Source organism: Anomaloglossus baeobatrachus, chromosome 1 (genome assembly GCF_048569485.1).
Source record: "Anomaloglossus baeobatrachus isolate aAnoBae1 chromosome 1, aAnoBae1.hap1, whole genome shotgun sequence".
Taxonomy (NCBI): domain Eukaryota; kingdom Metazoa; phylum Chordata; class Amphibia; order Anura; family Aromobatidae; genus Anomaloglossus; species Anomaloglossus baeobatrachus.
In genome coordinates, this window is record NC_134353.1 from 718,603,900 (window position 1) to 718,618,418 (window position 14,519).

At 50.0% G+C, this 14,519-nt stretch overlaps 1 protein-coding gene across 4 annotated transcripts in view; it reads right to left on the minus strand.

Moving 5' to 3' along the window:
- The window catches only part of LOC142250032 (E1A-binding protein p400-like), a 407,327-nt gene that overhangs the window by 281,707 nt on the left and 111,101 nt on the right, over positions 1 to 14,519 (minus strand). For 3 of the 4 annotated variants that reach the window (XM_075322107.1, XM_075322113.1, XM_075322095.1), the window contains exons 12-15: positions 10,535 to 10,713; positions 10,240 to 10,417; positions 10,021 to 10,157; positions 9,377 to 9,546 (exon numbers count right to left, since the gene is read on the minus strand). In XM_075322107.1, the coding sequence (XP_075178222.1) occupies positions 9,377 to 9,546; positions 10,021 to 10,157; positions 10,240 to 10,417; positions 10,535 to 10,713 (664 nt within the window). The remainder of the gene's footprint in view (positions 1 to 9,376; positions 9,547 to 10,020; positions 10,158 to 10,239; positions 10,418 to 10,534; positions 10,714 to 14,519) is intronic. The other variant, XM_075322102.1, reaches the window with a different exon arrangement.

Below are 14,519 nucleotides of genomic sequence, written 5' to 3' on the forward strand. Positions count from 1 at the left end.
CAGGGCCTGTCCCTGACGATACTCCGCTCCAAATCCAGCAGATTCCCCAGGGGCTGTGGATGGAGCCCGGTCCCTTGTGCCTGGAGACCGGTAAAATCCCACTTCACCCAGAGCCCTAAGGGGGATGGGGAAGGATGCAGCATGTGGGCTCCAGCCTCCGTACCCGCAATGGGTACCTCAACCTTAACAAACACCGCCGACAAAAGTGGGGTGAGAAGGGAGCATGCTGGGGACCCTAGTATGGGTCCTCTTTTCTTCCATCCGACATAGTCAGCAGCTGCTGCTGACTAAACAGTGGAGCTATGCGTGGATGTCTGACCTCCTTCGCACAAAGCTTGAAAACTGAGGAGCCCGTGATCCCACGGGGGGTGTATAGGCAGAAGGGGAGGGGCCTTACACTTTTAAGTGTAATGCTTTGTGTGGCCTCCGGAGGCAGTAGCTATACACCCAATTGTCTGGGTCTCCCAATGGAGCGACAAAGAAAAACGTCTCGGTGGCTTTGCCTCGAATTCTATTTTGTAGCCTGATGTGATGATCTCTCTGACCCAGGCATCGGCGGTCAGGGGGATCCACACATGCTGAAAACGAGACAGACGCCCTCCCACAAGTCTGGCGCTGTTGCGCGCCGACCGCGAGTCACTTGGATGAACGACGGCGGTAACCGGAAGAGGATCTCGTGGACTGGCGGGGGCGTGAACGCCAGGCGGGATTGGTCTTGAATGACGGGGTCTTCCTGTCTCTCGGAGGAGAGCGGCTTTTCCGCGGCTGGGGATTGGAGCTGAAGCTGCGAAAGGGCCGGAAACGAGCGGTGGAGTGCCGATTCTGGAAGCGCTTGGGACGCAATTGGGGGAGAGATGTACTCTTTCCTCCCGTTGCATCGGAGATCAGCTGGTCCAGCCTATCTCCGAAGAGACGCTCCCCTAGGAAGGGCAGAGAAGTTAGTGACTTCTTAGAGGCCGCATCCGCGTTCCAGGACCGGAGCCAAAGGGCTCGACGGATGGCCACATTGTTGCTGGCGGCCTGGGTCGCGCAACTTGCAGACGCCAGGGCTGCATTGAGCAAGTACTCACCCGCGAGGGAAATCTGCGAGGCTATGGGAACCAGGTCCGGATTGGCAGGAATGGCGCGGAGACCGCAGCGTAGCGTGTCCGCCCAGGACATCAGGGCCTTCGCAACCCAAACCGAGGCGAAGGCCGGAGAGAGGGATGAGCCCGCTGCCTCGAAGGCGGGACGGGCAAACCTGTCAATAGTACGGTCCGTAGGGTCTTTGAGAGACGTACCGTTAGTGAGTGGAAGGACTGTGTGAGAAGACAGGCGGGAGATTGGGGGGTCGACCACAGGGGAACCTGCCCAATCCTTTCTAAGACCCTCAGGAAAGGGATAATGCAAATCGATGGACTTACCGCTGGTAAATACCCTGTCCGGCTGTTGCCTGTGGCTGCGCAGTAACTCAGCGAATTCTGGATGTCCGCTGAATGTGTTCTGGGCCCGCTTCACCCGCTTAAAGGAGATCTGGGTGCTCTGGGAGGAGACTGGGTCCACCTGTACCTTCAAGGTCTGGTTTACTGCTTCTATCAGGCTATTTACCATGTGCCGGATATCGGCCGCCTGCTCTGAGTCCTGCAGGGGTACCGCATCGGAATCATCCTCGGAGCAGTCAGAAGCCTCCCTGGAGGACTGACGGTCTGGACCTGGGGATGAAGGTGAAACCTGGGAAGAGTCTGAGGACGAGACCTGGCGGGTCAGTTTCTGAGCAGCAGAGGAGGACCCTGCCACGGGGCTCACCTGCTCCGGAGGCAATTGCGCCGGGTCTGCGGGAATCTGGGCGAGCGTCGGCAGCAGGCGTAGAGCTTGCGCAATGGTCCGAGAAGCCTCAGAGAGGGAATCTACGGACTGGGACAGGGACGCTAGCCAGTCGGGGGGGGGCGGGACGCAGGGCCCGGCAGCATATGGCGCTGTGGCGTCTGCGGTATCAGAAACGTCGGCCGCGGAGTTCTGCGGAGGCTATGCGTCTGTAGAACAGACGGAGCATAGTGGGGCGTCCTGACCCTGGGAAAATTTGGAGCTGCAGGAGGAGCATGCAAAAAATAGTGCAAAGGGGGCCTGCTTGGATTGGGTGGGCTTAGCCTTAGGCATGGTGCAAACAGGTACTCTCCCTGGTGGCTGCTAGGAAGGAGACAGGAGAGGGTTAACTCGTCCCTAAACTCAGAGAATGCTACCTAGTGAGGGCTGCTCCTTAGGAGCAGAGCTTACCCAGGTCCTGCGTGCTGCCCACCAGTCCAGAAGTGGAGTCCAGGAATGAGCTGGCCAGAAAACTCAGAACGCCGGCGCGCTGCAGCCTCAGGGGACCAGAGGCAGGCTAAAATGGAGAGGGGACGCTGGAGGAGGCTGGGGGACACAGGACCATGGGGGAAAGAGCAGGGAAGTCGGTCCTACCTGCAATCGGCGGCGCCGGCTCAGCGATGGATGCGGTGCAGGCAGGGCTCCCTGCCCTGCCTGTGAACAGCGCTGCTCGTCCAGGAAGGCTCCGGGGGAGAGCGTGCTGAGGCAGGGTAGTGGACATCATGATGGGGGTAGACAGCCCCCTATCACACACGCTGCGGAGGATCCATCCCTGCTGTACTCCCCTGTACGCCCTTTGGGGTGATACCTCAGGGCGAATCAGGGGTGCCCACAAAACAACCTGCCCACACGCGCACCCCCGGGAGTGGTACCACGGGGACGGGCGGGGGAGAGGGCCCCGACGTCTCAAGCCCCTGCGACCCTGGGGAGCTGTACCCACGGGGCTGCGGAGAATGAGTGAAGCGAATACCTGCAGAGAAGAAGACGACAGGTATGAGAGTGATGAGCGGCGCCGAAATAAAAGAAAAAAGCGCAAAAAAATACATGGCTGAGGGGGGCCGAGACGGCCCACATCAGCCTCCTACGACACTAAGGGGTGCTTCACACACAGCGAGCTCGCTGCCGAGATCGCTGCTGAGTCACGCTTTTTGTGACGCAGCAGTGACCTCATTAGCGATCTCGCTGTGTGTGACAATGAGCAGCGATCTGGCCCCTGCTGCGAGATCGCTGCTCGTTACACACAGCCCTGGTTCGTTTTCTTCAAAGCCGCTCTCCTGCTGTGACACACAGATCGCTGCGTGTGACAGCAAGAGAGCGACAAATGAAGCGAGCAGGGAGCAGGAGCCGGCGTCTGACAGCTGAGGTAAGCTGTATCCAAGATAAACATCGGGTAACCAAGGTGGTTACCCGATATTTACCTTAGTTACTAGCCTCCGCAGCTCTCACGCTGCCTGTGCTGCCGGCTCCGGCTCTCTGCACATGTAGCTGCTGTACACATCGGGTTAATTAACCCGATGTGTACAGCAGCTAGGAGAGCAAGGAGCCAGCGCTCAGTGTGCGCGGCTCCCTGCTCTCTGCACATGTAGCTGCATTACACATCGGGTTAATTAACCCGATGTGTAATGCAGCTAGGAGAGCAAGGAGCCAGCGCTCAGTGTGCGCGGCTCCCTGCTCTCTGCACATGTAGCTGCATTACACATCGGGTTAATTAACCCGATGTGTAATGCAGCTAGGAGAGCAAGGAGCCAGCGCTCAGTGTGCGCGGCTCCCTGCTCCCTGCTCACACTGGTAACTAATGTAAACATCGGGTAACCATACCCGATGTTTACCTTAGTTACCAGTCTCCGCAGCTTCCAGACAGCGGCTCCGTGCAAGCGCAGCGTCGCTTGCACGTCGCTGCTGGCTGGGGGCTGTTCACTGGTCGCTGGTGAGATCTGCCTGTTTGACAGCTCACCAGCGACCATGTAGCGATGCAGCAGCGATCCTGACCAGGTCAGATCGCTGGTCGGATCGCTGCTGCATCGCTAAAGTGTGAAGGTACCCTAAGCTAAAAACTGATCTGAGCCCACCTCCGGCTCGGGGTGTATGCTGCTAGGGAGGAGCTAACTTTTTTATGTTTACTTAGTGTCAGCCTCCTAGTGACAGCAGCATAACCCATGGTCCTGTGTCCCCCAATGAAACGATAGAGAAATTTAATTCTCTCCTTCAGCGCCCTCCTGATAGCCCAATTCCTATGGACAGAGCACACAGGGCTTTGCGCCCCAAAAATTTGACAGGGAACCCGAGAGACATTATTTGTCATATTGTGGACTTCCAACTTAAAGAGGAAATAATGTACAGAGCACGACCGCCAAAACAAGCGATGTACCAAGATGCTAAGATTCAACTGTTTCAGGATCTCTCATGGTTGACACTACAGCAGCGGAGGGCCCTCCGCCCATTACTGTTATCCCTAAAGGCCAATAATATCCTCTATAGATGGGGGTTCCCGTTCAGTCTATCTGCACGGCGAGGGGAGACGTCGGTCAGCCTTCGGACCCCTGCAGACCTGGAGTCATTTTGCCGGGCATTCGACCTTCCTGTCCCGGACCTGCCAGATTGGACTCTGCCCCAACAGATACAGCAGCTTCCTCAGACCTGGCAGCCGGCCACAGCAGCACGTAAACGGCGATCTAGAGGCCCAAGAGCAGAAGGACCTACCCGATTGTTTTTTTCTCGTGACTTTATAGTCATTTTTTGATCTCTTATGGGAATTCCAGGGGGTCAACTGGTTTGCTTATATTGCTCCCCATTTTCCTGGGACATCCTCCTTTATACAAAAACACCGGGGGGGGGGGGGGGGGGGGGGGGTTAGGTTTGGATCCCTAGTCCGGTTTGTGAGGTTCCGCCACTAACCCTTCTGCAGAGTCGTACCAATTGATTCGCACTTTGGTTTATAGTGCAGGTTATACTTAGTGAGGTATCCTTAACTTTGTATAAAAGTAAGTCGACTCTGCTGGTGGGGTAGTGGACGGTAGGGGTTGATTCCATACCCTTATTGCATAATTGAAGAATTTCTATTTTTTGGTAGAACGTAGGTATGTTTTGGTTTATTCTTTCTTGTTGTGGTTGTACTCACAGGTATGCAACTCACTATAGTAGAGGCGCTCAGTTTCGGAAGGACCCAGGGAGTATGTCTACCATACACATCAGGCGACAATCTCAAACACTAGTCCTGACATTAGCTTACATTAAGACACTGGGATGGCTACGTTAATGAGCCTTAACGTGAAGGGGTTGAATTCCGATGTTAAAAGGAGACTGGTTCTTCAGGAGATGCGAAAATCACTGGCGGATGTGGTGTTTCTGCAAGAGACACACTTCACGGAAAAAGCTCTTAACTTTGCCCGCCATTGGTTTCCTCAATCCTTTTCGGCTACAAATACAAAAAAGAAAGCTGGGGTGGCTATACTAATTGCTCGCACTTGCCCACTCCAAGTGAGTAAGTGGGAAGCAGATCCCTCAAGTTGCTACCTGATCATCCAGGGCACGCTGAATGGGATGAAATTAGTCCTATGTAACCTCTATGCTCCAAACTCTAATCAGAATAGATTTGTTTCTTCGGTCCTCTCACGCCTCCCGTCAGATCGGGGGGTCATTCACATTATAGGAGGGGACTTCAATATGGTGTTCTCACACAGAGCCGATAAAATGCTAGCACCCTCGCAATCCACAAACCTAAGTAAGTCATCCAATTTGTCTACGGGATTTCGCAAATTGATCCATAAATACCAACTATTTGATCTGTGGAGAATTGATAACCCGACAGCAAGACAATATACTTTCTTCTCACATCCTCATAATTCCCATAGCCGAATCGATTATTTCTTTGGTAACGTTCTCACTCTTAGAACACTCCGACAAGCACAAATAGGCAGTATCACGTGGTCAGATCATGCCCCTTTACTACTACACCTTAATTTAACAAATGTTCCCTCAAAAAGAACCCACTGGAGACTAAATGAATCCCTACTCACTAACCCTACTTCTCGAGAATCTATCTGTAAGGCTATACAGAATTACTTTGCGGAGAATTCTCAGACCCCTCCATCTTTCCCAGTGATATGGGAAGCCCACAAGGCGGTTATTAGAGGGGAGTGCATAGCTATTTCTTCCAAGCTCAAAAAGGACTCACAGCACCTTTATCATCAATGTGAAACAGACCTTCGAGCAGCAGAGGAACGCCTTCGCACCCACCCCTCTAAGACTCGCCTGAAAGCGGTAATAGATCTCAGAACTAAATTAAAAGAGATATCACACGGGAAAATAGAAAAACTATTACGTTACTCACGCCAGAAGTATTATGAGTATGGCAATAAATCACATACGATGCTGGCCAGAAGGCTCCGGGACCAAACGATAACTTCCGCTCCTTGCGTCATAAAGGATACTTTGGGTACCCCTCATTATGATCCCACAAAAATTGCACAACTCTTTCACGCATACTACACATCCCTGTACTCTATCCCTCCGTCACTACCAATGTCCCACCCAGATAGAACAACGATATTGAATGATTATCTGGCTGACTGTCACCTTCCGAAACTGTCCCAGGAGGCTCTGGAGGATCTTAAATCGAGAAATAGCCCCGGATGAGATCCATCAGACCGTTAAAGACCTCCCTAACCACAAGGCTCCGGGCCCAGATGGGTTTACTTACCTATATTATAAAACCTTCCTGGGAGAATTATCGCCTCATTTGACTCATCTTTTCAATCTTTTTATGAAGGGTGAGGACATCCCAAATACTTTTTTACACTCTTACATAACTGTCATACCTAAAGCGGGTAGGGACCCCATAGAATGTGCGAGCTATCGCCCTATCAGCCTCTTAAACTCTGATCTCAAAATATTCACCAAACTGTTGGCGGACCGTCTAAATAATTGGATTCCACAGCTGGTTCATAAAGACCAGGTAGGTTTCGTTCGCTCACCCGAAGGATCTTAGATCTGGTGGAGGTGGTGAATAGGGAAGGAGTGGAAGCACTTCTTCTGGGACTAGACGCGGAGAAGGCTTTCGATAGGCTGGATTGGTCCTTCATGTTTTCTGTGTTGGACCACTTCGGCCTGTCGGGACCATTTGTCTCAGCCCTGCGGGGCTTGTATTCTCTCCCTGCGGCGACGATTCGCCTCCCTCATGCACAATCCAATCCCCTGCCCATTCGAAATGGAACTAGGCAGGGCTGTCCTCTGTCCCCTTTGCTATATGTCCTAAGCATTGAACCACTGGCAGCAGATATTCGACTTAATCCAGACATTATGGGGGTCAAGGTTCGGGATAAATCCTTTAAAGTGGCCCTATTTGCAGATGACGTCCTGTTGTCTCTGACTAATCCTGTCATTTCCCTACCAAACTTACACGCAGTACTAACTCAATACGCTAGACTCTCGGGTTATAAACTTAACTCCGACAAAACAGAGGCCTTGATGCTTAACATCCCAGAAACTAAATTACAGATCCTTAAACAAAATTTCAAGTACTCGTGGCGTTCAGATTCCCTACGATATTTAGGAGTCAAAATAACCCCCAGTTATAAAACACTATACCAAGCCAATTTCCCTCTCCTGATACGCGAAGTGGAAAATAGCCTAAAAAAATGGTCATCACTTCAGATCTCTTTTCTGGGTAAAATCGCTACACTTAAAATGTCAGTTATCCCTAAATTCTTGTATCTGTTTGAAACACTCCCGGTGCGGGTTCCCCTGGGGGTATTGAAAAAAGTCCAATCAAAACTCTTGCAATTTATATGGCACTCAGGAAGGCACCGCATCCCAGATTCAGTACTATGCGCTCCACGTACAAAAGGGGGCTTGTCGTGTCCGAATCTTAAGCTTTATTACTATGCCGCACACCTGCGCAGCCTGGCGTCATGGACGACCTTCCCGGCTTTTAACAGGTGGACGGAGATAGAGAAGCTTTGGATGGCACCTTTCCACCCCAGCTCTCTAGTGTGGGGACGCCCTAGTGAAACCCCATCCAGAGAACTCCTGGGTCCGATGGCATTTACAAGGGAGGTGTGGCGACAGTGTAGAATAAAGTTCCAGCTGGCCTCACAGTCTTCCCTGCTGACCCCTTTCTTGTTCACACCACATCTGACAAAGGGCATGAACCCGAGGGTGATGGGGCAATGGGCGAAGACGGGCCTCTACTGTTTTCGGGACCTGGTCAACCTGGTTACGCTGAAATTGAAGCCATTTTCGGATTTACGATATCAATACAACCTACCCCTTCACCTATATTCCTCATATCAACAGGTATCACATTTTTTCACAGACATTATGGGACGGGCGGGGGCGCGGCGTCCCACAGCATTCGAAATCCTTTGCTCAGGCAGGACTTCAACCAGGGGACTGATCTCGGCCATTTATAACATTCTGATAATCGGGGACCCGCCGGAAGCACTGAAGCATTCATACATGAAGAGATGGGAGGGATGGGTTGGACGCCCCCTTTCAGATGCACTCTGGTCAGTCATATGGGCTAGGACATTTAGGTCCTCGTTTAGCACTCTTTATAAGGAAAACCAAGTAAAAATCCTCATGACATCCTCAATACCATATATTCTGGACATGCCCGATCATTGATGGCTTCTGGGAGGAGGGGGAGTCCTTGATTGGCAGATTGGTGTGGGGTAGCGTGACCAGAGACCCGGTAGTGTATCTGCTGAATGCCCTCCCATCGTCTCTTAGCAAACCTGAACTAAAGCTTTTACTCCATGTCCTTACTGCGGCCAAGTGTCTAATTTCACTGTTCTGGAGAAGGGTAGCCCCGCCCTCTGTCTCAGATCTATATGCCAGAATAAAAGATGTCAGGAATATGGCAAGGCTCACAGCACAGCTCCATAATACAATGGATAAGTTCACAGTGACATGGTCTCTTTGGGATGCCCTAGTGGACACATACCAGATGTAGGGTCGGATATAGGAATGAAGTGATGGACACTCGGGGTTTAGACCGGTATCAGGGGACATCTTCCACCTTCTATTTGACGCTTGGAGTTTTGGTGATATAGTCCATCAATGAGCATACTTGTGAAATGGTACATCTATTCGTGTAACTGCATATCTGTGTTATTCTTTTCTTTTCTGTTGCACAATATGTTTTAAAAACCTTTTTCAAAATAAAAAGTTGAATAAAAAAAAAAAAAAAAAAAGAAAAGAGATGGACTAAATGTATAGACTTGTTAGGAGACTATGTAGAAAAAAATATATATATTTTTTTTTTTAATATATTCATTGTGTTTATTATTGATTATCATTACTTTTGGATCGCCCCTCGTATATAAAGTAGATCTGTGCAGTCTGTGAGGAAAGCTGCAGTAACAAGTGCAGGAGAAGTGAAAAATTTTCAATGAAACCCAATTTCAAAAATGATTTTTAGCCTGAACTGCATGCATTTTAGAAAAAAAAAATAAAAACGTCCCCAAAAGGTAGAGAACATTTAATGACCATTCAACAAACAAGGTATTTCATTTTTCACCAATACAAATACAACCTTGGTAGGTTTAAGATGGCATCCCAATGCTTCTCATTCATGTTTCGGAGTTGATGAACTTCATCCAGGACCAAATATTTCCACCTCATCTTCATGAATGCCTGAAGTCCCTTGAACAGTTGCTTGTAAGAAGTGATGCAGACATGGAAGTTGTTGGGCTCATCCCAAGTCTGAAGTAAATAAGCATAAATAAGGCGGCAGTTAGGAAAAAAATTGTACAAAAAACTCAAACGTCAAAGCAATGACCTTTGGTAGTAAAGGGGTTGTCCAACCTAAAACGGTAAGTCTGTAGATACTCTACGTGAATGCAGACTTGTGAATCCTCCCAACGCACGTACTGCGCCTGTAAGGATTCTCCAGTGTCAGCACCAGGAACGACGGTCATGTGACAGCAAATATGGGATTTGCAGACTCCCGGACAGAATCTGGCTAGACTGTTCCCGGCACACTCATTGCGTGCGATGTGAGGATTCATAAATCTGTGGTCACACAAGAGTGATTGCAGATTTGTCGTTGTAAACCGGACAACCCCTTTAATGTGGGAAAAACTATAAAATGTTTATACCATGACGTTTATTAGAACTAAAATCCTATTTTAAAAGTATTTTTTTTACACCAAGCAAAAAAGATAGCTCTCATTTTACCTGCCGCTTTCTTCTGAGCTCTCTTTGGCTCCCATAATACAGAAGTAGCTTAAGAGATGGACACCAGCGTTTAAGTTCTAATTCCCATTTGAGAACACTGCAACTTCGTACAACAATCAAATGAGGGCCCCATACTCCTGAGTGAAAAAACACGGGATTTGAAAGGATACAGATAAAATGTAACATCTGCCAATAAAACTATGGAAGATTACTGCTCACCTTCATTGCTAGCTAGATGTGCCAATAAAGCAATGACTTGTACATTTTTACCAAGCCCCCCTTCATCTGCTAGAATTCCATTAAGGTTCTTCTTGTATTGGCGTGCCAACCAGTTCAATCCGATCATCTGATAATCTCGAAGTCTGCCATGAAGTAATGGCGGTGGAGAGGTTTTTACCTATGCAAGTGCACATAATTAGGGATTCAGATATATGCATCAGAAACCAAATACTTATTCTGCTATACCTGAAAACTGTAAAAGTGTACATACTGAAGAAGAAAACCGAGTACTTACCGGTCCAGAGATGCGTGAGCTGCCACGGGGCAGTAACAGCTCTGCTGCAGCAGCCATCTCCGCAATGTCACGATTGTGTTTCCTTGCACCCACATGGGGAGTGTTAATGCCATCGACAGTCAACAGAGAGTCAATAAAAATTACTTGCTTATGAGCGTAATTTAAGTTTGTGTCCCAACCTGAGCAAACACAAAAAAAAAAGGCAAAACTGGATTTTTAGTTTTTTTTATAATATTTCTGCTGTATAAAAATATATACAGTATATGTTTAGTTTCAGTCTTAGCTGATGCAAAGCACGGCCAATACACACTTCAATACGAAAGCCTACTAATTTCCAATAAATCTAATGAATATAAATTCCTTTCACAATTAAGATCGCGATCCCAAAATTCAGACACAGCATAACACAGAATTTCAGATGCAAAACTCACCTGCAGCAAAAATGACATTTATTTTTAATAAATCAAAAAATGCAAATGATAAAGTTCATGACAAAATTCATATACTTAAGGACAACTTGACAAGGGACAATTTTGTATCAGTCAAAAAAACAAAAAACAAAAAGAAAACAAAAACTACTAATCTATTTAAAAAAGGACCATTCACCTAATTTTTCATGTTGAACAGGACACGACCCAATAGTGGCAGCAAAGCAGAATGAAGGGAATTTTGTTACTTACCGTAAATTCCTTTTCTTCTAGCTCCTATTGGGAGACCCAGACGATTGGGTGTATAGCACTGCCTCCGGAGGCCACACAAAGCATTACACTAAAAAGTGTAAGGCCCCTCCCCTTCTGGCTATACACCCCCAGTGGGATCACTGGCTCACCAGTTTTAGTGCAAAAGCAAGAAGGAGGAAAGCCAATAACTGGTTTAAACAAATTCACTCCGAATAACATCGGAGAACTGAAAACCGTTCAACATGAACAACATGTGTACCCGAAAAACAACCAAAAATCCCGAAGGACAACAGGGCGGGTGCTGGGTCTCCCAATAGGAGCTAGAAGAAAAGGAATTTACGGTAAGTAACAAAATTCCCTTCTTCTTCGGCGCTCCATTGGGAGACCCAGACGATTGGGACGTCCAAAAGCTGTCCCTGGGTGGGTAAAGAAATACCTCCTGTTAGAGCTGCAAAGACAGCCCTCCCCTACGGGGAGGCAACTGCCGCCTGCAGGACTCTTCTACCTAGGCTGGCGTCCGCCGAAGCATAGGTATGCACCTGATAATGTTTGGTGAAAGTGTGCAGACACGACCAGGTAGCTGCCTGGCACACCTATTGAGCCGTAGCCTGGTGTCGTAATGCCCAGGACGCACCCACGGCTCTGGTAGAATGGGCCCTCAGCCCTGATGGAACCGGAAGCCCAGCAGAACGGTAGGCTTCAAGAATTGGTTCTTTGATCCATCGAGCCAGGGTGGCCTTGGAAGCCTGCGACCCTTTGCGCTTACCAGCGACAAGGACAAAGAGTGCATCCGAGCGGCGCAGGGGCGCCGTGCGGGAAATGTAGATTCTGAGTGCTCTCACCAGATCCAACAAATGTAGATCCTTTTCATACCGATGAACTGCATGCGGATAAAAGGAAGGCAAGGAGATATCCTGATTAAGGTGAAAAGAGGATACCACCTTAGGGAGAAACTCCTGAATGGGGCGCAGCACTACCTTGTCCTGGTGGAACACCAGGAAAGGAGCTTTGCATGACAGCGCTGCTAGTTCAGACACTCTCCGAAGAGACGTGACCGCTACCAGAAAGGCCACTTTCTGTGAGAGTCGAGAAAGTGACACATCCCTCAGGGGCTCGAAAGGCGGCTTCTGGAGAGCAACAAGAACCTTGTTTAGATCCCACGGATCTAACGGCCGCCTGTACGGAGGTACGATATGACACACCCCCTGCAGGAACGTGCGCACCTGAGAAAGTCGCGCTAGACGCTTCTGAAAAAACACGGATAGTGCCGAAACTTGCCCTTTAAGGGAGCCGAGCGACAAGCCCTTTTCCAACCCAGATTGCAGGAAGGAAAGAAAGACAGGTAACGCGAATGGCCAGGGGGATACTCCTTGTGCAGAGCACCAGGATAAGAAAATCTTCCACGTTCTGTGGTAGATCTTAGCAGAAGTGGACTTCCTAGCCTGTCTCATGGTGGCCACGACCCCTTGGGGTAATCCTGAAGACGCTAGGATCCAGGACTCAATGGCCACACAGTCAGGTTCAGGGCCGCAGAATTCCGATGGAAAAACGGCCCTTGGGACAGTAAGTCTGGACGGTCTGGTAGTGCCCACGGTTGGCCGACCGTGAGATGCCACAGATCCGGGTACCACGACCTCCTCGGCCAGTCTGGGGCGACGAGTATGACGCGGCCGCAATCGGATCTGATCTTGCGTAACACTCTGGGCAAGAGTGCCAGAGGTGGAAACACATAAGGGAGCCGGAACTGCGACCAATCTTGCACTAAGGCGTCTGCCGCCAGAGCTCTTTGATCGCGAGACCGCGCTATGAAGGTCGGGACCTTGTTGTTGTGCCGAGACGCCATTAGGTCGACGTCCGGCACCCCCCAGCGGCGGCAGATTTCCTGAAACACGTCCGGGTGAAGGAACCATTCCCCTGCGTCCATGCCCTGGCGACTGAGGAAGTCTGCTTCCCAGTTTTCTACGCCCGGGATGTGAACTGCTGATATGGTGGATGCTCTTTCCTCCACCCACATCAGAATCCGCCTGACTTCCTGGAAGGCTTGCGGACTGCGTGTCCCTCCTTGGTGGTTGATGTATGCCACCGCTGTGGAGTTGTCCGACTGAATTCGGATCTGCTTTCCTTCCAGCCACTGCTGGAAGGCTAATAGGGCAAGATACACTGCCCTGATTTCCAGAACATTGATCTGAAGTGTGGACTCCTGCTGAGTCCACGTCCCTTGAGCCCTGTGGTGGAGAAAAACTGCTCCCCACCCTGACAGACTCGCGTCTGTCGTGACCACTGCCCAGGATGGGGGCAGGAATGATCTTCCCTGTGATAATGAGGTGGGAAGAAGCCACCATTGCAGAGAGTCCTTGGCCGTCTGAGAAAGGGAGACTTTCCTGTCTAGGGAAGTTGTCTTCCCGTCCCATTGGCGGAGAATGTCCCATTGAAGTGGGCGCAGATGAAACTGCGCGAACGGGACTGCCTCCATTGCTGCCACCATCTTCCCTAGGAAGTGCATGAGGCGCCTTAAGGGGTACGACTGACACTGAAGGAGAGACTGCACCCCTGTCTGTAGTGACCGCTGCTTGTCCAGCGGAAGCTTCACTATCGCTGAGAGAGTATGAAACTCCATGCCAAGATACGTTAGTGATTGAGTCGGTGCCAGGTTGGACTTTGAAAAGTTGATGATCCACCCGAAAGTCTGGAGAGTCTCCAGCGCAACATTCAGGCTGTGTTGGCATGCCTCTTGAGAGGGTGCTTTGACAAGTAGATCGTCTAAGTAAGGGATCACCGAATGTCCCTGAGAATGCAAGACTGCTACCACTGCCGCCATGACCTTGGTAAAAACCCGTGGGGCTGTCGCCAGACCAAATGGCAGAGCTACGAACTGGAGATGGTCGTCTCCTATCACGAAACGTAGAAAACGTTGGTGCTCTGTAGCAATCGGCACGTGGAGATAAGCATCCTTGATGTCTATTGATGCAAGGAAATCTCCTTGAGACATTGAGGCAATGACGGAGCGGAGGGATTCCATCCGGAACCACCTGGCGTTCACATGCTTGTTGAGCAGCTTTAGGTCCAGAACAGGACGAAACGAGCCGTCCTTTTTTGGAACCACAAAGAGATTGGAGTAAAAACCTTGCCCATGTTCCTGCAGAGGAACAGGGATCACCACTCCTTCTGCTTTTAGTGAGCACACCGCTTGCAGAAGGGCATCTGCTCGGTCGGGATGTGGGGAGGTTCTGAAGAACCGAGGCGGAGGACGAGAACTGAATTCTATCCTGTACCCGTGAGACAAAATGTCTGTTACCCACCGGTCT